Consider the following 26674-nt stretch of genomic DNA (forward strand, 5'->3'; position numbering starts at 1 on the left):
TTGTATGATGGATCTGTTAGTTTGCAGTGAAAATACAATTTGATGCCACTTAACTGTATCTGCATCTGCCCTCTGGACGCCCTGATGATGGAATAGGTTTTAAGACAGGTTTTTTGGGGATTAGCACACTACAGTAGTGAATTTATGAGGCAAAATACAGTCCAGTTTGGCTTTGAAAAATGTTTATTTTATTACCTACAGAAAAACATGAACAATCAAATGAAGAGTGGGGACATGAACAGAGGGAGGTTTTGTAGAAAAACAAACAAAATGGACTTGAGGGGATTAAAAGCAGGATTACAGCATTTGCTTTTAGTACAATCTATTATTTTTTAAATCCAACACCTCCGTGTGCAGTATAAACAATTGAAACGAAGCTTTCAAACAACTGGAAAACACCAACAACAACATTCTTCAACTTTCTAAAAAGTGTAAAAGAAATTGCTTAAACCTTCCAGCTTGTGCCTTCTGTTTACATAGCTGTCATTCAGAAGCTGTGCAAAGCTTTTGCTGCAGGGTTGGGGGTGTGGGTGGGGGAGGGGGGGGGAGACTAAAGGCCAACTTTTTGGTGCACTGCACCTTGGACGAGAATCCAAAGAGTTTGATTTGACTGTTAATGTGGGAAACGTTAAATGAAGCCTTTCTTAACAAGAAAAAAATCGATCTGGGTATGAAACAGCATAAAGTTGTCCTCTTGTGCATTACGTAGAAGAGAATCTGAATGGTTTCACATTATTTTGTGTTTTTAAGTGCTTTTTAAACAACGAGATAATGCTGAAAAAACACCTGAAAAATCTGAGTTTGATTTTACTGAAAAATAGAGTGTTATTTCTGATGAGTGAGTGACATTTCTGCTTTCTAATCGTGTAGTTCTGCCTGTATACAAATGTACAAAAGAGTTTTATTTAGGATAAAGCTAACTTAACAGTGTTAAGAACTTGACTATTCTCTCATGACGGCTGTTAGCATTACGCACTGATTAATTCTGAGCACTTTGCACACATCTGACAGCCAAAGGCATAAAGCTGGCACAGCTTACATGACGAGACATATTTGGCTTATTAATGACCTTAAAGATAACTGTTGTTGTTATTGTTTTGATGGCTATCTTTTATGTTTTTAACATCCTGCCGTCCTCTGCATTTGTAGACAAGTGCAACCTTTTAAATCCAACAGTCGATTATCTGTAGCTAAAAATACAGAGAAAAATGTGCTGCGGAGAACGAGCTGAAAAAAAAGAGAGCAAGGTCGATAAGTCCTATAACAGCCAGTAAAAAAAGAGCCATAAATATAGGAAGAAGACCATGAGATCACTCTATCACCAGTGTAGTCCCAAACGAAAACTCAGCAGCAGTCTATTGTATTGAGGAAAGTGTGTGTGGGTGGCCCCTGAGAGCCATGGTGGGAGGATGCAGGCACGATGCAGTCACAGGGTCTTGCAGACATTAATGCATTTGTTGACTTTATGTTTTCGAGCCCAGAACCTTCAAAACCTAATTATCCTTTCACAATATGAGGGTGGAGATGTGCACGGCTGACCTTTAGGATGCGAGCCATGGATGAGAGAGGCACTGGGCCGCTGTGGCCCTCCTTTCAGGCACCAGGTCCAGCATGGGCAGCAGGAAGGTGCTGAAGCTGTGAGCCTCGTCTTTGGACCACTCATACTTTTCTACCAGCACGTCAAATAAACCCCACGGCTTCAGCTTGGTGATGTGACGCAGGTCGCCTGGGAGAAAACATTACATTTCAACGATTACATTGATGAATGTCACCATATTGCATATTAAAGTGTAAAATCATGGTTTAATGTGTGTTTTGGGTTAGCGTAGTCCACTGCATCACCTCTGTGTACTGGAAATAGCTGCACTAAATTTAATTTGCAAGTTCTGCCCTTCAAACTGAGCAGATGGCTGTTCCCTTGAGCAGTCAGGTGCTCCGTCTGAAATAGTAACTTTTGCACCAAACACCTGAGCATATTTTAAGCATGAACTGGATTTCGCTGCAGCAGACAGCTGGTGGCAGGGTGGCCGTGTTTACCTTTCTTGGTGAAAAACTCCTTGGAGTATTTGCCCGCCAAGATCAGCTTCCGAGGAACTTTACCCAGCAGCTCGATGATGAGCGCTATGTGATCTGCAGAGAAACACACAAACACAGCTGATGAAGGGAAACACAACTGTTTCATTGAAAGTGAAAGTTCTGGACTCTGTAAAATTTACACTATGAAATCTACAACTTCCCCAGTAAATTCAATTCAAGAACTTTATTGTGACGGTGCAAGCCTAATGAAACTGCAAATGTGTCATTCTCAGTGGTGAATTTACAGAACAGAATATAAAAACTTCATATTTTATTTAAGTTAGGACACCAATGTAAGTGATAATAAATAATGAACATTAAAACCTAAAATCCTAGGTACAAAACACAAGCAATATTAATATTTACAGTAGTCAGTTTAAAATAATATAAAAAGTACAGTAACAGTTAGCTGGCAGGCACTGGATCCTCTGCTCTGAGCATCCTGACTGGTTCCACTATCTATGATCTGTGCGACGTTAACGCGAGAGGCATTTGTTAAAAAAGGTCGATAAATGCTACCAATTATTTAGAGATTTTATAATTCAACAACAAAATAAAATAATAAAATAAAATCAGAAAACCCTACTTCCCAAGACTTTTGAAAGATTAATTTCAAACATTTTAATACCAATTCAAGGCCTAACTTTTATGAATAAATTCAATGCCTTTTAAGACTTTTTAAAGATCCATGGGAAGCCTCTAGTTAAACCTTATGTCTAAAGATTTGGGGACAGATATCTCAGGGGAAGTCGACACTAACCTTCATCTCTGGAGTAGTCTTCTCCTGAGTGGGGCTCAAACAGGTAATCTCCAGTTGCGAGCTCGAACGCCTGAGGATGATTAAAAAACGCACATGAACTCAATAAGTGGTAGATGGACGGGTTTAATCAAATGCAGATCTGTAAGTGTGGTCAGTGAGGTCAAGGATTCCCAGGATTCCCAAGGATTTTTTTTGTTTTCCTTTTATCTAACAGCTTGAAGGTTTGTGTCAATATTGTCACACCACTCCACATTTTTAGGGTTTGAATTCATTCTGAAGGTCAGTAATCGTCTCCTGTTTTCAGTAATGATGTGTATACATGCACACAGCTCAAGAAATTACCTTAGTATGGTGTGTCGTCAACATGTGTGTAGGCTGTCTGATAAAGCATATAAAGGCATAAAAAGGGCGCTGCAAACACTATTTCATGAGGTAGGAAATGCATTCAACATTTTTGCAAGGCCGGAAGGATATGCATGATGTGTTTTGATGACAAATCAACGTAATGAACCCGTCTTTGGCAACAATAAAACTCCAGGGGCTTAAAGACTTTAAATAACATCACAGTTTGTCTTTCCAATCAGAGTTAATGACATCAGTTCCTCACAGTTCTACAGGTGCTCTCAGAGTTTGCGACTGTGTGTGTTCGTGTTACCATGCAGGCAGTGCTCCAGATGTCTGCTGGCGTGCTGTAGCCGGCTCCTGTCAGCACCTCAAGAGAGCGATACTGCCGCGTCTGGATGTCGTCTGTGAAATGTTTGTGCTGAGAGAAGAAGAAAGAAACTCTGACTGCTGAGGCACAGAGGAACGACTGAGCTGGTGTTTGCAAAGATTTCAAAGGTCAGATTCAAAGCACAGGTAAAATTCACTGTGGACAAACATTTCAAGGATGCAATAAGAGTCCCTTCATTAAAAAATCAAAAAGCTCAAATGTAATTTTGCACTCACCACCCAGCAGGCGTTGCCGAGGTCAGCGATCTTAACCTGCAGCTTGTCAGCGTTAACAGGGTCCAGGGGGTTTACCAACATGTTGCCTGCTGCTGCTGTTAAAGAGAGCAGAGACAATGAGAGAGGAGGACAAGGTGGAGAGGCAGGGGGAGGATGGCATTGAAATTTAGACACATAGGAGACAACCAAGAAAGTCTGAAATGGCACTGCGTCATTCAAACTAATGGGAATAAAAGTCCCAGGACCACAGTAAATGTGACAACTTAGGGTTTGAGATTAAGGGTGGAGGCTGCTGCTGTAGCAGGTGTGAGCTTACAGGCCGGTTCATTATGTGTTACAGTACAGGGGATCCTCGTTAGCAGAGCTTGTTATTGATGTTCTGAGATAATCCATATGAAGTGCATATGTGTATCTATGCCTTATTAGCACTTTTTTCTGATGCTGTCAGCTCACCTCCAGCTCTTACTGAAAACTGCACAGCCCACGCTTACTGTGCTACTCAAGTTTAAACTACTCAGGGGTTTTTTTCTCTCATTGCAATGCATATTGTGCTAATGTGCATATAGTATTAAAGCATTTTCTGGTTCATATTGATAAACAGATATCTGCGTGTATAGAACCTGCCAGCAACGGGAGGAGATTTTGGTAATGGTAGTGTTCTGGTTTGTGTGAGTTGTCAGCGTAGTATTGACCAATCACGTTTAAGCTGCAGGTAAGCAGTCTGTGTGAAAAAGAGTTCGAACACAATGACTGAAATGTGATCTCGCAACCCATCAGCATCGTCTGATAACGATTTTGCTTATTAAAAATGATTCATTGGCATTCATATGTGTCTGTATCTGCAGAGATCAGCAGAAATGAACAGCAAGAGTTAAAGGAAGTCTTGGCACAGATATCCTCTGGCTACACCAAAAGCCCTGAAATATTGGCCGTTGCCTCCAGGGACCGACCGTCATCAGACTGATAGCAAATCTAATCAATTTTATTTATGAAGCCCATTATCACAAAACTCGGTTTGCCTCAGAGGGCCAAATGGGTTCCAAGACTGTATTTGCGCAAATATACTATTATTAATTTCATGCCGTTAACTGTGATCAGAAGTGTAAAAAATTGTAGAATCCACAATGAAGCAATTTATGAAGCAAGTGCAAAGTGTGAAATCACACTTTTACATACATGTGCACAAAACATCCAAAATATTTTTATATATTTGATGTGATTTCATATTCTGAAAAACACAGTGTATTCAATATGAAATACCCAATATAAGCTTTATGTGGCTTAAAGAAGATACAGAAGATACTGTATCATCATAAGGACGGTAAAACAAGGAGATGGGGTTAACTAACCATCCTGGCTGTCTTCTCCTTCATTCTCTCTTTTGGTCTCCCCTTGAGTGTCCATCTCCTCCTCCTTCTTCTTCTCGTCCGTGTCTCCCTCCTTCAGCTCTACAGCGACAGAGTCTGGGCTCAGGGAGGCGGGGAGCTGCTGCAGGTCGGCTTCGGTGTCTCCAGGTGAACCGTTACAGGTCTGATGCTCTTCCGTGTTACTTAACGTCTTCTGGGTCTCTGTGTTACTTTCTGGCTGGTTTGCATTCTGTTGGTCCTCCAGCTCCTCTGTTGACCGCTTGGTCCCTTGTACCTCTAGACTGGTCTCGCTTTCTGGTGTGGATGCGTGGCCGTTGCAGTTCACCTCCATCCTGTTCTCCTCCTCAGCCACATTGTCTCTCCGTTCATTTACCTCTGGTGTCTGCTGCGGCTGCTCGTCAGGAGTCAAATCTGTGGTAAAAAACAGTGTAAACTATTCAACTCCTGGTCCTGCCCAAAACATTTGATTCAGGCAAGTCACGATAATAATGTATGTGAAATGGGCATGCCCTCAATCATTTTGTTGTTGCCATCTGTGTTTACATTTGTGTTTTTTTTTATATAAAAATGTCACCAACATTTTAGCCAATAGGATGCCAGTATAAATAGAAGCGATTTCAGACCATTATGAGACTTGTGCGCAGTGATTCTCCCCACCCTTGTCAACCTGCAGCGAGTCCAAAGAAAACCTAAATAACACTTGGAAGATGACACAGTGTAATTTACCGGTAGCCTGCAGCTGCACTTTTGGAATGGAAGAGGCACAGTCCTGATAGTCTTTAGCTTGCCAACCCCTGGCAACAAGCCAGAAAGTCTGTTATTTGTATTTTTCCCCCCCAACAACTTCATCCCCCACTCCATAAATCCAACAAAAAAAACTGCCTGGCTCCCAGGCCGTCCATCTCCACAGCAGACTGCAGCACACCAGCTACAATACAGAGTTAATTGTGGTGTTCCTCGAGCTACGCTAAGCTTTTCTGTTCGACACAAGAGGCATCACTTGGTTTGTTTTTCATAGCAAAATTCTTCTCAAACTGAGTAATGTTTAGCTCCTCTAATAATATAGTTAACAGCAATAAATTCTGGGACAATAAATCGTCCAACAAAGTGGTAGTTATCATGACAGTCCTATATCTGCTGTCTACCATCATAATCTCATTCACCTGTGATGCTATGGTTAGCAATGTCTTGCAGCGTGGCAGACATGGAGAGGGTGGCTGTGGAAGTTGTGTCTTCAGTGGTCTCTGTTGTTGTCTCCTCATCATCCTCCTCTTCTCCTCCTTCAGGTGTGGCTCCTCCCTCCATCTCCTGGATCCTCTTCTCTAGCATCTCAGCCTGCTTCTTCTGCTTTTTCTTCATCTTCTTCTTTTTGTTCTTTGACATTTTGGCCATCTTGGAAAGGTGAACAAGAGAAGAGAAAAAAGTTTGGATTCTGACATGACTCTAAAGATATTTTTTGCACAAAGTCCACACATCACTCGATCTGGTAAAAAAAACAAAACAAAAAAAACCCATAACTTACAGGTTTGGCTGCCGGGGCTGTACTCACTGTAGGAAACAGGAAAAATCAGAGGATTACGGTAGTGAACGACGTGGCAGATCCTCGCCTCTCTATAATTAGCATGCTGTTCGGGTGGCTGAGTTGATTCACACCGAGCTGTACTAATAGACTGTCTCTGCAGCGGCAACCAGCTCAGCAGGACTCACACACTCCTCTGAGCAAGCTAGTAATTTCCATAACCAATCCAGTGGTGAGTCATACTGACAAAGGCTAAGCGCTCCTCTTTTATTAGAAACTTCCACACGCTTTAAAGTTTCTGAACACTGACATCACACACACAAGAGGATTATGCCACAGAGCTGGAATGTATCAATGTATTCCTCATTTATGGCTGGTTTGTGCCTCTTGACAATACAAACTTGAAACCAGGTCCAAATAAAAACATTAGTTGATCGAACTGCCTGTTTACCCAGTATCAGTTTGCTGTAAACACAAGGAACATGTCAGTTTAACAGTGAACGACACGGGACCTGCTGATAAATCTAAATAGCAAACCTCTTTGTTGTCAGCAACATGCCGATCAAACCACAAAAGTTGCTTAGTGGAGCGCTGAGGAGAAGAAAAAGGTTGTGACCTGCAGAACCCGAGGGAGGAGCAGCGCCAGTCTTCTGCCACCGTGTAGCTTCAGCAGCCATTTTCTTGATGTAGGGCTCGTTGACCGTCAGCAGAATGTTCTCTGGTTTGATGTCTGTGTGGATGATCTTACACTTGGTGTGGAGGTAGTCTAAACCTTGTAGAACCTGCAGTGCAGAAACATCAATGTCAACATAACGGATGTGTAAAGTGTGAATGCTGCCTGCTGAGAACGGTAAATGCATAATTCTCAACCCGTCAGGTATTCTGTGGTCTTACACCTGAATAAGCTAAATAACTCCTTTCCTGCTGTGGAAAAAAGTATATCTGCTTCAGGAAACCACACCAGCTTATTTTTCTTTTTTCACTGTTTCAACTGACACTACACTTAAGCCAAAACAAGAAGTGAACGTTTTGCCTGAATGACGACTACTGCTACTACTAATTATAATAAATAAATAATTAAGATTTTCATTTAAATTCATGTATATTGCTATCTATCGCTAAATGAGGTAACACAATGTTAATTGAGCCTATGGCCCACTGATGACATTCATGGAAAAATGCTGTATTATGTAATACAAACTAAAATTTCCTATTGCTGCAGCTTTAAATTAAAAGCATTTAATTGGCAAAACACAATTTGACTTTTACTTTTAAAGTCCTCACAGGAAATTCAATGCTTTTTTCCCAACAAAAACACATCTACAAAACAAGACAACCGTCATTTTCTGCATTTTTTTTGACAGCAGATCAGTTTATACTGCGGAGAGTAATGGAACAAGAAGCCACAGTGGGCTGCCATCTTCTCCACTGTACCCCGCTGTCCGCAGACTGCAGCAGAAAATCAGATCACGGCTGCTCACAGGCTGATAGAAAAAGAACATTTTTGCTGGACTTGTCTTATCATGACAAGAATGGTTTGTTTTGCTGCACCCAGAACTCTGTGATCCCTCGTCTCAAACAGCATTTGCTGTTACCACCAGAAAATAAAGGTGTGTCCAGATCAACTTGGACTAAAATCTTCAAGAATGCTACTCTGAAGACAGATCACTTCTGTGAAGTTGCACAGTACCTGTCGTATGATGCTTTTAACACATGGTAGGGGCAGGCCTTGATAATTCGACTTGATGATCCACTTCAGAAGGTGATAACCCAGCACCTCAAATACCATGCACACATCTGAAGAAATTAAAGGTCAAGGACTAAGAGAACATGACTTCTGTAATGACTTTAAAAACACAGATCTACATTTTTCTTAATCAAAAGCAGAAAATGTCCATTTTCTGAAGGAAAACTGATTCAAAAGGTAAACAAATAGAACTACATTTCCCACCAGCCACACCTAACACTGACTGACAACAAATAATGTCACTGAGTCTTTCTGCACACACAACACTGCCCATAACTTTCCAGGCTCATACTTGTACTTCAATGACCTTTCAAGGTTTTCCATGACTGAACAATCTTTCAGTATACACCAAAAGAGTGAACTTCAGATTCCAGAGGATGTGTGGGCACGCTGCCTGAGAGCACAGCTGTAGACTGGCTGCAGAGGGAGAGACAGGGATGGAGCGGGTGTCGGTGTATTGGGGGCTGTGATGCTTAAAGACGTACCGAAGCTCACCGCTAGCTTAATTTCACATGAGCATCTGTGAACCACATGTAACAGCGCAGAGTGTGAATCTGAGGGTGTAACAAAATTGCTGGAGGATTAAGATTTCCAAATGACCAAATTGTATCTTGTCACTACTGCATTCAAACTCAATAAATCTGGCAGAGATCTGGCTGTTAATCTTTAACAGTTATACAGACAAATGTGGCCTTCACGCACAATAACAAGGCTGAGCTAAATTAATGTGTGGCCTGAGGAGCTGCAGTCTCACCCTTGGATGTTCAGTATTAAAAGTAGCTATTTGGCCTGGGATGAGTGTAATCAGTGTGTCCAAGTCGTCGTTTTGAGACAGTAGGGAAGAGAAAATGGAAGGATGCCAAGCATTTAAGTTGCTGTTGTTGCACTGTTTCCTTACTTCGCAGAACGACAGCACTGGGGGAAAAAACTACAGTGTTAACTATAAACTGATCAGTGTGAACCACTTCAGCAACAACGTGCAGCTTATAAACAAGATATTGCTTTGCAAACCTGCAATTTGAACAAATTGTGATCAAACATGGACATTAATGTTGTACATGTTGCTGTATCCATCTTTAACAATCAACCTGCAATCACTCATTACATGTAGGGGAAAGTGCAAAGCATATAAAAAACTGAACAGTGGATTTCTATATTTTTAGGAACACTTAAACTGTTAGTTCTCAATAACAAAAGGATACGAGTGCCATTCATGCCGGAAATTTTGAAGTCGTCTAGAAGCTGCACCACCATCTCTCTGTTGGGGTCATTGGGATCTGTGTTTCTCACCTGGAAAACACACACACACACACACACACACACACACACACACACGCACACACGCACACACGCACACACGCACACACGCACAGAGTTGTGAAAGTTGTAAATGCTGGAATCATGGGAATATGAGCCAGTGTGGAAATACTTATGCGATGGTGACTGTGTGCCTTACAGATTTGAGCAGCTTGATCTCATCTAGAGCCGTCTCTGTGTAATGTTCAGCACTTTTTACAACCTTCATGGCCACAAAGCGCTTCTCCCTGAAACACACACCGAGTCAGTGATTTAACTCAGCACAACCACATGAACTTGTTTTGGAATACATATCCATATCAATATCAATATCAATATCAATAACAGTAACAGCAAACCTCTCAGTGCATATAAAACTGCTACTACAGTCTAAAAGAGGCACCAGGCCTTTACCAAAACCTATCATCATTATATTTTTATAGGTCCATGATACTCAACACGAGCTGCTCAGGGTTACAAAATTCTTAAGCGCATATATATATATATACACCACATATATAGGTAGCTGCAGAGGGGAAACTCCTGGCCCTCACCATTACATACTTATGTATGCACACAGTGCACCTTTAGCTATTATTAAGAGATCCAGAAGCTATTTCAGACCCTTTTCTTCAGAAGTATTTGGGTATTAAGAAAGAACACTTAAATGAAATGCAGCATCAGCTGTGGTTTGTTAAAAATCCATTAGTAATCTCTGTGTATCTGTACATCATTGTTTAAATTTCACACATTCAAGTTTAGGATCAATTCTTACTGGATGTCCCAGGCCAGCCACACCGTGGAGAAGTGCCCCCAGCCCAGCTTTCGGATCACATGGTATCTCCCGTGGAACAGATCTCCGATCTTCACATGGTGATATCCACCTGACCAAAGACGGAGGCAGATACACTCAAACAATACCATTAATACTGTAATACTACTATTACAAATAAACTTGTTATGACAGTGTACTGACTATTTTGTATTGACTTGGATATAAATACACAACACCCACCCCTGCAGTAGTCATTGGGGTCCTCCTGCTCGTCGTCATCAGAGCCCAGGATCTCCTCATCCTGCTCCTGGAGCGGAGAGTCTGCCTGGCCCGGCTGAGAGCCGCCTCCACGACCATGAGGCTCTGGTCTGTGCGAGGATGACAAACAGAGAGAAGGAGAGAAGAAATTAAAAAGACAGACAAGAGCATAAAAGACAGGAAGGCAGCGCAAAGGGAGTTGGAAAAGGGGTGAGAACATCAGGTTGACTCAGAGCGAAATAAAAATCATGCAACATTGACAGCAAAGAGGTAACATTGGAGAATGCGGATTCCATGATATGTTATTTCCAGAGGCAAAAGCATTACTTAAATTGCTTACGGCGTGGTTTCATCTAGGGAAACTCATAAGTAATACAGCAAATAACATCAGCAAAATAACAAATAAGCAAAGATCAGGAGCCTGTTTAATATTTCTGTGACAGACGAACAATCATAAAAGCACAAAAAAACAGAAGAAATCACACAGAAATAATAGATTTTTTTTTAAAGACTGTGATGTTTTTAAAGATATAGGGAGTGACTACTCTTTGACACAACATACAGGGCTATTTACATGCCAAAAGTTAAAGCTAATATCAAGTAATGACAGCAAATACGCCCAAGCAGAAAAAATATATAACACTCAAGTTAAAGAGATATTTTTTTCATGTTGTTGTCTTGTTAAAAGGTATGTTATGCAGGGATGGTTTTGCTACTGTTTGTAAACAGTAACACCAGCGAAAGCCAACCTCCTATTCACTGTATTTGGGTTTTTTGGCACTGTGTCCAAGATTTTCATTGCCTCCTCTTGCACGCACACTGCCTACAGTTTGGCACCTGGTTGAAACCTATTTCTAAAGTCACAAAACGCCCAGAAACATCCCAAACACAACAAAATAAGAAAATATTGGAGGTGGACAGGGTCTCTGCTGATAAGTACACTGTTACATAGCTCTGGGTCACAGGTGATGATTGAGAGGGATTACTTTTGTAAGAGTCTATACATAGTTTGTTGCATAGTATACCTTTAAGACATTTAAGCAACTTTGAGAATATTACTGCAAGAAACCTTTAATCTATTAAAAATGCCAGGGAATGTCGGCCCCTATAGTTTCTCTTTGACTGTTTTTTTTGGAAAACCCTGATACTCAGAACTCGCAAAGCTTGGTACTAAGACGATGGTCACTTGTGAAAGGGCACTGAACATTGCGGAAAAAAAGTGGATCACACATACACACACGAGTGTCCTGGTTTAGAGACCATCCTCAGCTTATAAAATGTTTCTCACCTTTCCTCCCTCATTTACTTGAAAATCCCAACTCATTTTTATCAGATGCAAATAACAGCAGATTACCGTAAAAGAGCAAAAAGTAGACTCAGCAATGAAACACTTCTTAAAACCTCTCTCTCTCTGACTGTAACAAGAGAACATTTATGCTTTTAAATACTTTACTATGTCCTATAAAGTCTGAGGCTTTTGCTTTAACTTCTTTTCATTTTTCCTTTTGACATCCTTCTGTGACTTCCATTTTCCCCCTGTATTTAATCCAAATTTAGCCTATAAAACCTTACACCATATCTCTTCTTCTGCAAATTAGCTTTAACTCAGCTTGTCGTCATTTTTGCTTTGAAGTATCATTAAGCATGAAATACTTTCATCACACTTAAATTTGACACACTAAAGCACATTCCTGGAGTGGAGCTGGAATTCATTTAAAACAGCCTGGAAGAGTATGAGTGTCAATAACAGAAGTGAGAAGAAGTAAGAATTAAAAGCTCAGGGATGTGTGGTGTCATTCAGCTACCTGACTAGTCCCAATGGCTTCAAACACGCCTCGTAAAAGTGGACCATCACCACAAACCAAATCATATTAAACAATGAAACTCCTTCGACCAAGACTTAATATCATTAAAGATTAACTGCATTGCTGAATAACTGATGGTGACTGATTGCACAGTGCTTAAATGAGCATGTCGTGTTGTGTGAATCTGAACAAAGTGGAATCAATTATTAAAACCAATCCTCCATTAAGTTGTCCATATAGGGCAGCTCATTGGAGAGAAACAGAGACCTGTGTTTGTATTCATGAAAAGATTCAAGTAAAAATCAAACAAGTAAAACAAGAGAGATGCTCGTGGTGAAGGTGCAGCATGTAACTACAACAGCTACGCAGGAGAGCATCCAGCAGCACAAAGTAGGAAAAATGAATACTCTCCCAGAGTCGCTTATCAAAGCATGCCACGAGGGACTCTTGCACGCTGAAGAATTATTGTCTCACATTATCATCATTACTTTCTTGTTTTGTGATCTATTAAACAAATTACTTTCTGGACAATCTGAAAAGCTTTTGGTTTGTTATACCATCAATGCTCTTGGAGCTGTCCATGGTGCTGAAAGAAGAGACAGCACTATCACTGTCTCCCACTGAATGCAAACCACAAACGCAACATCAAACACCAATAAATAAGCTCTGCACCCTTCAACCGATCATTAACAGTTAAAGAAACTCAACACTATAGAAGAGCACATTTAAGTCCCGTCCCCACATGAGGGAAAACACTTCATTGCTCTCCATTGACTTGTCATTTATGTCTGCAAGCAAAAAAAAAAAAATGCCTAAAAGCTGCTTTGTGGTGAGATGCATTACCAACAAGGTAAGGAAACTATAATTGGTTACTGCCAAACACCCCAGAAATGATTTTTTAAGCAATAGGACACGAGGCATCATCAGAAAGAAAGAAAACTGTAGGATTCTGACACTCAGTATTCAGTGCAGAGCAAGCATTTTGTTCATTTTTTGACAAACTGTAGAGGTTGAAGCAAACTGAGTTATCTAACGCATGGTTTTGATCTTTGTTAAGTTTAAACAATGATCTTACCTGGTGTTACAATCATTTTTTTGTAAATATCAAAGCATATCACTCCTGACCAATTAGTGGGATCATTTCTTCACATAAGGAAGGTAAGGAGGTAAGTCTGTCCTGTATTGTCACTGTAATGTCATATTACACAATAAAAAAAAAAAATAAAATAAGGAAGGTAAGGAGAAAGGACACTGAAATAAACCAACAATACTGAGTTTGTCAGTGTAACTTTTCCTCTCTGGGAGACTTGTGGTGCTAAATAATCATTAGACATGCTGATATATAATGTTTTTAGCAAGCTTCAGGCATTCTGTAAGCATTTCAGCCCTTGGTTGCATATTGTGGCGCAGATAGTTTTCCCCTCCAGTGGGCGTGGTGTGTGTGACATATCTCTGTCTCTTTAGGTCAGTCACTCTAATTTTAAGAAAGGGCATCTTATATTCCTCATAAACATTTCAAATACCTAAAATAAGCTTTTTTTTACAATAACTAGCTATGTTGAAAGACAAACATCTTTCTCTCTCTCTCAACAAAAAAGGCCATCTGTTTTCTTTGTAATGTTGTTTTAACACTAACAGCTGTGCAAAAACTGCAGAAAGCCTACTGTACAACCAAAATAGAAAATCTTGAAAATCTGAGAAAGAGTAGCAAACCTTCCTGCACCAACGCAGAGCATTATTATCTCTCTATCTTTTATTTTATTGGGAAAAAAACAGAAAGATTGTGAGTATGAGGACTCACGATCTTCGGTGCCGCACTGTGTTACTGCAGAGGGCTGATCGTGGTGCACTGTGGAGGTAAGAACAGCTTCGAGCAATAAATCCTGTTCTCTGCATGCAGCGCAGACAGATGTTTGCTTCCCAAACAAAAGTGTTTTTTTCTTCTCACACATTTCAACACACAGTGGTCTTACATGCAAAATGTCTCTTTTTTATTATTTTGATCAGATTGGTTTCTTTCTTCAGAGCAGCACGTCAACCCTGTGTGCCACATTTGGACTCGGTGTTTCAGCTTAAATTACCGAGTCAAACAGTAAACACTGGAATGTGCTGAGGAGGATTTAGAGCTAATTAAAGCAAGTCACATATTATCTCTTGAGCTACGAGAGGGTCTAAGCTGCTGACTCCGCCACATGCCCTCTGAAGAAAACTGTTTACTCTTAACTGAGTTTGTTGCATGGTTTCTAAAATGTGATGTTGGGGAGCAAAAACAAAATCTGTTTGATTGCTTTGGTTGTGGGTACTTTGTTGTGATGTGCTTTGTTGTGAAAAGTCATTAGGATTAGCATCCCTATAGCTAATCAGTTCATTGGCTTAACTCTAAGCAGCAGCAGAAGAAGGACCACTTTGGATGCATCTTTTCATGCTCACAGAGCTGTGTCATGCACGGCCGCCTGCAGAACTCAACCGTTCCTGGGGGGGGGCGGCAATTAACAATGCTGAGCTGAAGTCAAGGGTGCAGAGATGAATTAATACAAGAGGTCATTTACTATTTTGACAAGCGAGGGCTCCCAGTTCAAGACAGTAGAACTGAAGTAAAGGTTTGTCTTTGGGGAGTCTAAACAATTCAAGGTATTTGACACAGACACAGATAATATTAGAGTTCATAAATAAGCCACTTCTGTTGGCATATCTGCCAATTTATAAACTATGAGATACATCTGCAAATATAAACCAATAATATCTGTCCGGCTCGTGTGTAGGAGGCAGACGAAAAGCTGAGACAAAAAGATTTTGCTTATAAATCATTCTGTTGTTATGCTTTTAAAGATTCGTCCATCTGCTGTGAGATTTTTCTCACAGAAAAAGGTGTCACTGAAATACTGGACATCTTCAAAATTTCACTTGTTCAGAATGGTTTCAACCAAAAAGATGTTTCTTACCCTTAAAGGGAGTAGACGACAAATCTGCTTGTGTCAGTGTTTTTAGGCTTTAAGTTCTTGTTAATATTACACTTAAAGACAAATGTGCAGCTTCCAGGCTTTCTCTGGGCTCAAATGATTGTGGCTCAAGTCATATCAACACTTACTTGCAAGAACTTAGTCAGCCCACGCACTGTGAGGCAAAGGCGAAACAACACTTATTCTGCATACAGACTGTGCAAAATATATCAAAACACTGCCCCGGTCAGTCTCCTCTCATCACTGGTTACGATTCTCCATTCCCTCTCCTGCTCACAATCTCTAAAATACTCAGACAAGCTTCAGAGTACAGATAACCTCTTAAACAGTTATCTACATTATGAATGCAGAATCAGTGGGCATGACACAAGATTTTGATATCCTAAGCGTTCTGGTTTTCATTTGAAATCGAGATAATATTGACCAAGTATGTTTGAGTAGCAGGTAAACAGTCCGCACAGAGAGCAAAAGCGGTGGATGCATTGGCCGATATGCAATCCCAGAATCGTCTACGGTCTGAATTTATCCACAGATATCTGTTTATAGAAATTAGTGAACATGACCGCAACACAAAAGAAGAAGACTTGGCTCGTATATCCGCTAACTACAACTGAACCCCCAAAATAATGGATGTTGCCCCAAAAGGCATCAGTTCATTAGCCAATGGATTCTCAGACTGGTGTAGCAATAACTGCAATGAGCAATAAGAAAAAGTGGTCTTTAACTTGGCTTCAGCGGCAAATTTGATAACAAAAGTTTTGAAAAAAATTGTCAAGCATCTTTCTCTGCGTTTCTCCAACATGACATGTAAAGACAAAATGAACATTAGCAAACAAAAAGTGACTGAATCTCGTCATGTTTACGCTAATGAAAATATGAGACAAAACTGACAAAATGTCTTCACATTACTGAAGAAAATAATGAGCCCATTAACAAGTATTTGAAAGCATTTCTACAAAGGATCACGTTCATCCATGCTTTCATTTTATGGAATATTTATTCATCATGCTTTGCACGTGGCCTTCTTTCTGTAGCACCTGCTGCTTTGACAAAGCATGGCTGATACTGACTAAACTGTCATTTTTTTGTGGCTTGGCGAAAGAGAGGATGTTGGATTTGTATGAAGAGATTAAAAAACCAAACCAAAATTTTTACAGTTTTACACAGACTATTGATGAAAAAACAGAAGACACAAGTCTTAAGAGCTTTCCTGGACTGAAACAGCCTGAGGTGTTTGTGATTCTTGGTAACTATGAGTAAAATGTTCATTTTTGTTGAACTCTTAAAAATTATGAGGGATCAAAAATGACACATGGACCTTCGATCTCAGGACAAGTACTAGATCTAAATATAACTGCCCAAATGAACACTATTTTTAGTAAGTAGAGAGCAGAAGAAGAGCTAGACGGACAGAGGGAAGAGGGACTATGTCAACATTAAAGAAAATGGCTGAAATATTTAGCAAATATGCATGACATAAAAATGGCATTTTGAACCCAACACAAGTTATCTCACGTTTAATGTCAAAAGACAGCAGTTGATCGTGCCTTTCAAGATTGAACATGCAAGTTGTTTTTTTTTCTCACTGCGGTACATCGACAGTTGGTCAGAGACAGTTCAATGCCCTCTGATGGCCAGACAACGTGAACAGAAAGCAGGATACTTCAAGGACTTCTGCAACATCTGAAACACCTGAAACTGCCTATGGTTGTCACACCTCTCTAAGCTCACACACACACACACACAAAAATCGTGCTCTTACCTGCACGATGCACGGATGCCCATGGGATGCAATAAAAGGGTGGAGGACAGGAGAGAGTGGAAGTGTTACAAAAAAAAAAACTCTCACTCCATCCACCACAAGAAAAAAAAGAAAGAGGACCAAAAGAGGGAAAGCTAAAGGACGGAGATTGAAAAGTAGAGTGAAAGAGGAGCAAGCGATCAGTGTGTTGACTGAAAAGCAGAGATTATAGGGAAATGGGAGGCAAACAGAATGAGGAGACGGGGAAAGAGGAGGGTGAAAGGGGCAGAGTGGGTGAAGACAAGCGCACAGAGGAGAGGGAGAAGAGGAGAAATGTGGAGGCTCTGCTGCAGGCTGAACACTGAGGCTGAGTCCTGGAGCACGCTCGCTGACTCTCTCGCTCACTTTTTCTCCCACACACTCACTGTCTCTCTCTCTCTCTCTCTCTCTCTCTCTCTCTCTCTGTCTGACCGAGAACTCTCCTTGGCTGTCGTCAGCCACTGGCCCGTCCCCCTTCCCTGACAGCTGGGAGATGATTGGGTGATGCAGCCCAGCACTGCATTGCAGGTGAGGGACGACATCAGCCCCCACCCCTCCTCCTTATCTGACCAAAACAACACCATCATGTCCATCATCATCATCATCATCTAACCCCATCTCGTATGCCAACAATGTTTCACTCATCTATTATTTTTTTTTTTGCACTGAAACAGCAATGCCACTCAGACTGTTTGTTGTACGCGCATCACGCCACAGCTTCTGCAGAGTTTGCTCCTCGTGTTAAGAGCCAGGTGGCCCATGTTATGAGAGTTCGGCTTTACAACCAAGACTATCTGAACTGCTACATGTAGAAGAGGCATCCGTAGGGAACCCACTGCCGGAAATGTTGGGTTTTTTGTGTTTTTTTGCTATTTGACTGTATGATTCTATGCTTGAGATAATGAAATTAGACTGAAGTTATTAAAAAAAAAACAAAAAAAAAACAAGAATTAGCTCCCAACAGCTGTATGGCTCTGAAAACCAATCAATTCGCACTGACAGTGTAAATCTATGCTTGTATATGGATTCTTCACACACATCTTCCCCCAGCAGCACAGGCGATCTATACAATCAGCACAGTTTCAAGATCAGTGTCGCCAACTCACTTTGACCACCAAATTCTGATCAGTTCGTCTTTGAGTCCATGGGGACATTTTTTGCTACACATGAAGAAATTCTCTCAAGGTGTTCTTGAGGTATTGCGTTCACAAGATTGAGACGGGCTCAAGGTCACAATGACCTGACCTCAGACTACCAAAATCAAATAAGTTCATCGTTGAGTCCACAAGGATGTTTATGCCAAGTCTGAGGAAATTTACTCGACATTCTTCAAATATCATGTTCACCAGAACGGGATGTACATACACAAGCCCTGACTGCACACTGCAGAAATTTCAGAGGCCCAAATGTTTGACAACCCTCCTAACTGAATCACTGTCATGGTTTCAGTTTCACAGTGATTCATTTGAAAAAAATGATGAGTAACATACTTATCTTTGGCCTTAAAACACTTGAAAAGAGTTATTTAGTGCTGCAGAGTTCAACACCTCATTATGTACTTCATTATGTGGATCAAGTATCAATCTGAGTACCTCAGTTATTCATGCATTTGTCAGAAGGATGCCTGTAAATGACCATCATTGGTATGACAGAGTTTTAGCAGTGGAGTCTGTTGTTGATGTTTGACAGCTGATTCAGAAGTACACACAACCAACGTTTTAGTCCACAATAAAATATCATATCAACTCTTGTCAAGGATATTTAAGATGGCAAAATAGATAGGTTAGATAGGTGGATAGGCTTACAACCAATGACGAACAACAAAACGTGACCTACAATCAGTGACGGCAAGGAAACGTGTGATGTAGCACCGATAGACATATATGAGTCGGGGTGCTGTTAGGTCCCTTTTCAAGCAGGAAAGAAAATGGGGCCCACTAAAAAATGTTCTCAAGTTGCATTTAAACAGTTCACTAGGATGTGTTTCTTAAAACATTTGGGGCAGTAAATAGGCAATGTAGAATCTTGATTGATATTTGTTTAGCATTGCCTAGTTTGACAGTTTGACCTGAGCTTCGTGAGGCTGGTGCGTTGCTCTAGATGGAGCAGAGACCAGTGAAGCCCCTCTGTCAGTCACAGCATCAAACCCACCACATATTAGATAGATGGCTGTAACTGGCCCGCTCAGGATCTGGGAAATCTGTCTGAATGGGACGGGCACCAGACGCATCAGCCAGAAAAAAGGAAATATGAGCTCGCAGATCCATCTGGTTCCCAGGCTGTAAGTGTGGGGAACTGATGCAATTTTGTAACTCTGATCACATCTAGGTGATTCTTAAACACATTAGTGGCTTGTTCGCAAGTGAATGAGATACAACATCTAACTTATGTTACATGTTAGACAAAACACCTTTTTCACAGCAGACATTTTTAAAACTGCATTACAATACAGGTTTAAAAATACCATCAATAATGAAAGCATTCAATTCAATCAGTTTCAGGGCCCTGCTATTGTGAATGCTGTATCGCTGGAATTACTTAATGGGATCAAAGTGATTATTTACACATCTGCTTTTCCTGCTATGACTTATCAAATTTCTGCTGTGGGAAAAAAAAAGTCAATTTAGTAGAAGCTGGAAGGCAGCATACATCCCCCTCTGCTAGGACTGTAGCTGTTTTTATAATTATCAAAAAAATAATAAAATAGTCAAATTACATTTTTTTTTCACGAGATGTTAAATCTTTGTATGGAGTGTCTTTATCAGACTACTAGGACTCTGGTAATAGAAGAGGATCCGAATGTTCTCCTTTGATAATGAAGAATACATTTCGCTGTCAAATCAGAATAACTCCCCCTCAAAGATGAACATTGGACAAATTAATGCAATGTACTGTGACACTAATTAAAACAGAAGTGAAGGAGAGAGACGTTTCAAAAAGATAGTAACTGCAGTCCAACAACAAATATCCCACTGCCAAAATCCCTGTTCTCTTTAACAAAAGTGGTTGCACTTTTACACCTCTTTAAACCATTTTCACAAGCTGCTGCTGAAACTGTCTTACACACAAAGAGCCTATTAAATGGTCTGTTTAACTGCAGCCTGGGCCACATTCCCGTATGGGCCAGTGGTTGTGCCAATGAGGGCTTAAATCTAATACAAAGCCACAACCACTTGACATCTCCATCACTCCTGTGCACACATCCAACATGACAGAGTGTGTCAGTGTCTCCTGGTTTCTCCTGGCTGTATTGTTCCCACCCATCCAGCCCTATCAGATCTCTAGAGCAAAATAAACAAGGGCAGAGGAGGAAAGAGCTCTTGGGGATGGAGCACGGCCAAAAAGTTTGCGTCGCCCTCCCCTCCTCCCTTCCCTCCAGATAAAATCAATGACAAGTGCCTGGGCAGCAGAATGAAACAGCAGCACTAGGTAACTGTACTGAGGGTGCAATGCACACAAAGTGTAAATGAGTTTGCGGCAGCACCTTCACTTTAGCACTCCAACACCTGCAGAAAGCGTGCTCATGCAAGAGACTAGTCTTTTTTTTTACTTCCAAGACAGGACATACAAAAGAGACAGAGATGGCACTGCAGCTTTGCGTACTACAGCACCAGTTAAACCACTGCCTCTTTTCTCATTTTTTAAAATGCAGAATACCCAAAATCTTCATGGCTTGAAGCGATGTGCCTCTCCCTCACAATCTACGCACACATATATTTATATATTTCTGCCACTGACAGGATGGGACAGAAGGGTACTGGTTGCCCTGTAGCGTTAGGACAGAGAGCAGAGGAGCAAAATAGAGGGACGCATAGCTGTGGTGGGCTGCAGATGATAAAAGATTTGATGGGTTACGTAATGAACTGCAGCTATGAAGGGAGAGATAAAGCAAAATACAATAGAGTGCAACTGGGCTAGTAAATACTCTGCAATGCTAGCTATTCTTCTTCAGCATCCAGAGTGCAAATTTAGTCGTAAAATGACATCTGAGGCACAGAGTTACACAAACAAGTGGTTTTGTGTCTGGAAAAAAAAAAATCTTAATGCAGAAAGAAAGTGAAAAAAATCAGGTGGGCGATAAGCGCTTTCAAAAGCTGGCAGCACAAATCCACCGGGGACATCATCAGTCCTGTTCTTACTCACTTGCACACACACTAAGCAAAACACACGAGCAGGTAGTGAGGTACCTCACAGAGCAGCATCTGAAATATGGATCAGCCCATCAATAAGTCAGCCAAACTGTGTGTAAACTGGCATCTGGCGCACACACACGTACAAACCAAAACACCACTACACTAAACAGCTCCAACCATCACAGATTCAATGAGCACAGTTTTGCATCTCTTTCCTTCAGTCTAGCCTCCTCTGTCTTATACACAAATACTAACACGAGGCTACTCACTTGCATGTGAGACCGCTGGCCAGTTTCACCACAGCTGTATTGATGGAGAAGATCCAGTCCAGGAGCCACATGACCCAGAAGACACTTGGCTAAAGCTATTTTACGTTAGTCTATTCTGAATTGAACTTGGCAAAGGCGAGTGGCAGATTAAAGCAAAGGTCTGGGACCAGGTCTGCTCCTCTCTCCCCTGGCTCTCTGACTGAACTGTGGCTGCTGCGTCCTCTCAGCACAGCAGCCACAACAGAGCCACTGACACAAGAGAGTGGGAGGGAAGGAGTGCAATGGGTGGAAGGGAAAGGGAGAGAGAGGGGAGTTGCGTTATGCTTGGATGCTCGCCACTTGCTGTGTAGTTATTGACAGAAATGAATCATTTTTAACTGGGAACTGCACATTGCTGTCAAGAGAGGAGAGGGGCAAAGCTACTGTGTAAGGTGAGAGAGACGAGGGCATGCTGGTGTCTAAAAACAATGGTAAGTTCGTTTTTTGCCGCCCATTAGCAACTGGAGCAGCAGCAGTGACTGACACATAGCTCATGGAGGCAATTAAGCTACTTCAAAACCATTATCTCCCAACAGCCCCAGTTTGCATCAAAAACCGCACTGCTTTTCTGAGTTCACACATTAAAAATTCATACTTTAGAATGAGTGTGATTTGTACTTTCCAAGGATACCATTATCTCCAGTGTCCATCATGCATAAGCTGGCTCCTCCAGGATGTTTTGATGACACAATCACAACAATTAACGCTAATGCTACCAGTCCCTGTGTGACCTTGCAGTTTTGTCCACTGCTGCAACTTTTCTGATAATTTAACCAATTTAACCGAACTAATTTCCTTGTTTCCCATTGTGAATATGCAGTTATGTGCCACGCAAATGTCTCACATTTACCAACAAAAATTACTGCTAAAGACCTTGTATGAAAGTGGGTGTAACCCATTTTGCACTGCATGCAACATTGTGGTGTAACACAGATGAAAGCTAAAGTCACACAAACACTTTTCTACTGTGAAACACACCCTAAGAATGGCTGAGACACATGGAGAACAGACTGGACAATCACCGTGACAGAGGCCGACGCATCCACATCTATTACAAATGGTGAAAGAATAAAAGGTGAGTAGGGTTACATATAAATGGTATAAATCAGAAAGTGATAGAGGCCTGCTTGCCTTTTTGCATGACAAACTGAGTGTGTGTTATTAAGCTGTTTCAATAAGGATACCTAATCGAGAAATTAAGGAATGTGAGAGGGCCGTATCTGACCAAAAAAACTCTAAAGCCACAAAGTCAGTAAAATTACAGTCTTGTTCCTTGTGTTGTTTTCTGTTGTGCTGACACTGCGCTTGGTGTAAATAAAGGTTGTTTCCTGGTGACGTAAATCCATTTGTGTGTTGTATCACAACATGATGACGTATGTACAAGAGGTAGCCGTGCTCAGGCCCGGTTGGGCCTAAAGCAATGTGAGCGCAGGCCAGCGGGGGGACTGGGGAGGAGGGACAATCGTGCTTCGGCACAGTACGGGGCAACTGGGACAAGTGTGAGTGCACCCTTAGAACACTCAGACCAGTGCACTTTCAGTTTTAATGGACTATTTTTGCAATTTCCCCTTGCTCAGGCATTTCTAAAGAAATAAAAGAAACAGTCTTTTTGTCACTCATTTCAGTCGCTCAGGTCGCAGACTTTTGCAGCACCGTTTAGTTTTGATTTTTACTTGCATTCTTAATGTGTGAAAATATCAGAGGCTTTTAAATGTTCAGCACTGCAAGAAGAATACTGTTTTCCTTAACGTGTAATGTTTTAAATCCTGTTAATATTAACAGCATCATGCTGTAGGACTCATACAATATTAATGGAGGGGGACTCATGAGGACACTGAGTGCACAAGAGAAAAGCATCAATCAAACCTGAAGAAGCCGTTCTTTTTCTTTTGATGGATTATGTAACATCAGATGATTTTCATGGTGCATCGTGTGCAACTATATATAAAACAATTATTCAAAATTAATTTTCATTTATCTTTTATATTGTAAATGTCAACAGAAGTCCACTTTAGAAAACCTAAAGTAATTTTATGCGTGAAACTGAAATGTTAACATCTGTACTATGTGTGAGTAATAGTACAGATGTACTATGTGTGAGTAATTTGCAAAATAGCTGCTTTTATGGCAAATTAAGCATTCAAACAACAGGACAGTTTTAAAGGTCCGGTGTGTAGGATTTAGGGGGGATATTGGTAGAAATGGGATATAATATAGTACGTTTTCTTTAAGGTATTATCATCTGAAAATTAAAATGACTATGCCTTTTTTACCTTAAAATGAGCCACTTATATCTTCATAGGGAGCAGGTCTATGTTCACGGCCATGTTGCATCACCATGTTTCTACAGTAATCTAGAATGTACAAACCGAGCACTGCCTCTAGATTGGACTAATCACGTTTTCATATCAGCCACAGTATTTAACAGCGATGATAATGTAGGAGAAACACTGATTTTTAACTCTTTTTTTTAAACTTGTAAATACTTTATTCTGGGTTTTTACAGATTGTTTTGGAGAGGAACAGAGCTATGTGGATAATTTGGCTTCTGGTAAAACCTCCTGAACATCTGGATCAGAAATAAGGTGAGCACGCATTAAATTACCAGAGAAAAAAGGTTTGCACACAAAAGCAGGAGCTGGGCTAGCAGCCTGTCTCCAACGCACCAAACAGAAGAAACACCGATTTGTAACATAGAACTAATTTATTCTTTTTTTTTAACCAGTTTTAATCTACTGTCCCATTTGTTTTGGAGAAGAGGAGACTTCTGTGGATAATTTGGCTCCCAGTAAATATCTGCTGAACAATGAACACTGAAGGAAGTCTAACTGGGAGAGATTTCAGCCAGCTGAAATCTCCAATCCTTACCATCCATAATAAACTAACTGTACTTATGTGTAATAGCCATATATATATATATATATATATATATATATATATATATATATATATATATATATATATATATATAATATATAAATGTAAAAGATTAAAGTTGTTTAGTTTACACTTTACAGCCAAGAGAGAAAACGCAGCTGAGCACTTAAAGCTCCTGCTTTGTGTTTCCGGAGCAGAGAGTAAACTGTGATGTGAAAACAAGCAGGTTTTTCTACTTACTTTTTGCCAGGTTTCCTGGGCCTCGTCCTCTTCTTTCTTGCTTGCATTGCGAGTACTAAAAGGAAATGGAAAATAGTTTGGTGTAACACAAACATTAACTCCATATCTTGCTTTCTGGTCTTAACACGACGCTGTGTTGTTTCTCAACGTTTTTATGGTTATTTCGTGATTTTAGAGAAACTGTACCTGGTGCGTTCAGGTGGCTGCAGGTGTAAAGAAAAAATATATATCGTAGTTTCAGGTTACGTTAATGACTCTCAGTAACGTTAGCAGGTTACTTAGCTGGTGTAAACGCCTCTCAAAAAGCTATGTAAACCGGCCTGTAGAAGAGGCATTTTAAGTTAGCTGCTAACACTAACTTGGTGCTTTTCACTGACAATATCACACAGGTTTTGTCCATTATCATTCCCAGCCCTGGTAAACTCGTAAATGGCATTGGGGACACGGTGGCTTAATTTTACTTTAAATATGGAAAAAAGTTTTTGCGCATAACGTTACTTGTCCACGTTTAGATGCTAACGTTAGTCTGATGGCTAACATAGAGCTAGCTTACTGTTAAATCACACATACACACACAGCAGAGCGCATGGTCCACTTTTACTTTTCATCCGCTGTGAAGTGGCTCGGTACAGTGGTTGAAATCAATATGGGAATTAATTTGCCAGAGATAAATCTCGAAGAAAACGCGTGTGTGTGTCAATTACTCAGAGTAAGAAGCGCTTTGAAGTAAGTTATAACGTTACCTTTTCTTTCCATGCTGCTAACCAGTCAGCAGATAAGCTGCGTTCACGGGCTGTCGGAAATGTCGGAGCTCTAAAGTGCGCGAAAAGGAAAGAGTCAAAAGAGCTGAGCTGTGGGGGCGGAGTGTGTAGAAACTGTCACCAGCTAATGACATTTGTTATGTTAATTGTATATTTTGTAATGTAAATGAAAAATATTTACCATATTTATTTAGATTTCTAAGTTCTGAGTTTTCTTATATCCGTTATTTTGTAACACCGGTACTGCAAAGACCTGAGGCATCCCCGTCCTAAAAAAGGGGTTAAGTGAATTTTTATAGCTGGATATACCTGTCAACAGACCCCGGGGGGAAAAAGTACTTTAATGACGCTTCTTTACACAGCATAACTGTGCAGCATGTTTGTACCCTGTTGCCTTTTAAATTCGCAAAAAATCCAGTGCAACCAGTACTCTTGAGGAATGTTAAGAAATCGTTCGTTTGAGGAACTTTGATTAAACACATAGTACAGATGTTAACATTTCAGTTTCACGCACAAAATTCTAAATACAATAAAATAATAATAATAATGCACTTCCCAAATTAGTTGATTTTTTACTTATTTGAAGCAAAATCCCAAAACTAATTTGTAATTAATCAAATTAAGCTTAGTCTTGCTAATAATCCAGTTTTAGTGATTTTTTTCCTAGTTATTTACAGACATGGTTGTCACAGGAACCAATTTTCTAATATTTGCATTGCAAGAAAAGTACTAGGCTAGTTAAATCTGGTCCATAGTTAGAAAAGTTAATGGAAAATATGACAGTAGAGAAGGAAGAGTCATAAATTCTATGAACTGACTTTGTACTGTCAGTTACACTGCAATGTATAAACAATAAGGTTTGCTAACATCAACCACAATAGGCTCTTGGTCATACCAGATTGACTAAGGTTTTTTGAAAATAAAGAATATTTTGATTTCTTCTTCAAAAGTCACATAATTTCACTTTAAAGACATCATTTCAACACATAATTTTGACTCGAAAACAAACAGTCAAAAATTTAATATGTATCTTTTTAAATTTACAATTACAATTTCTGTTTAAC

The 26674-nt window shown here is 40.4% G+C and overlaps 1 protein-coding gene across 2 annotated transcripts; it reads right to left on the reverse strand.

Moving 5' to 3' along the window:
- Positions 1 to 165: 165 nt before the first annotated feature.
- srpk1b (SRSF protein kinase 1b) lies at positions 166 to 25661 on the reverse strand. Of its 2 annotated transcripts, XM_042501080.1 has the most exons (16): positions 25593 to 25661; positions 24850 to 24904; positions 10729 to 10856; positions 10489 to 10597; positions 9874 to 9961; positions 9620 to 9707; positions 8361 to 8467; positions 7287 to 7452; positions 6674 to 6699; positions 6315 to 6543; positions 5134 to 5562; positions 3785 to 3879; positions 3492 to 3599; positions 2837 to 2906; positions 2038 to 2130; positions 166 to 1726 (listed from the first exon to the last, which is right to left on the reverse strand). In XM_042501080.1, exons 1-16 carry the CDS (start codon positions 25603 to 25605, stop codon positions 1542 to 1544), a joined length of 1989 nt encoding a protein of 662 aa, XP_042357014.1. In that variant the 5' UTR covers positions 25606 to 25661; the 3' UTR covers positions 166 to 1541. The 2 variants fall into 2 exon arrangements, with proteins under 2 accessions (XP_042357014.1, XP_042357023.1); XM_042501089.1 differs by lacking the exons at positions 24850 to 24904; positions 25593 to 25661 and adding an exon at positions 17274 to 17334.
- Between the last annotated feature and the right edge of the window lie 1013 nt (positions 25662 to 26674).

Source organism: Plectropomus leopardus, chromosome 2, assembly GCF_008729295.1.
Source record: "Plectropomus leopardus isolate mb chromosome 2, YSFRI_Pleo_2.0, whole genome shotgun sequence".
NCBI lineage: Eukaryota > Metazoa > Chordata > Actinopteri > Perciformes > Serranidae > Plectropomus > Plectropomus leopardus.

Bases quoted from the DNA above. Each gene is read 5' to 3' on its own strand.
- srpk1b (XM_042501080.1), bottom strand. The intron at 6,700-7,286 runs GTCACAACCTTT...TGTTTCCTACAG, and splicing joins TCCTCCCTCGGGTTCTGCAG to TGAGTACAGCCCCGGCAGCC. The intron at 3,600-3,784 runs GTGAGTGCAAAA...TTCTTCTCTCAG, and splicing joins TCGGCAACGCCTGCTGGGTG to CACAAACATTTCACAGACGA.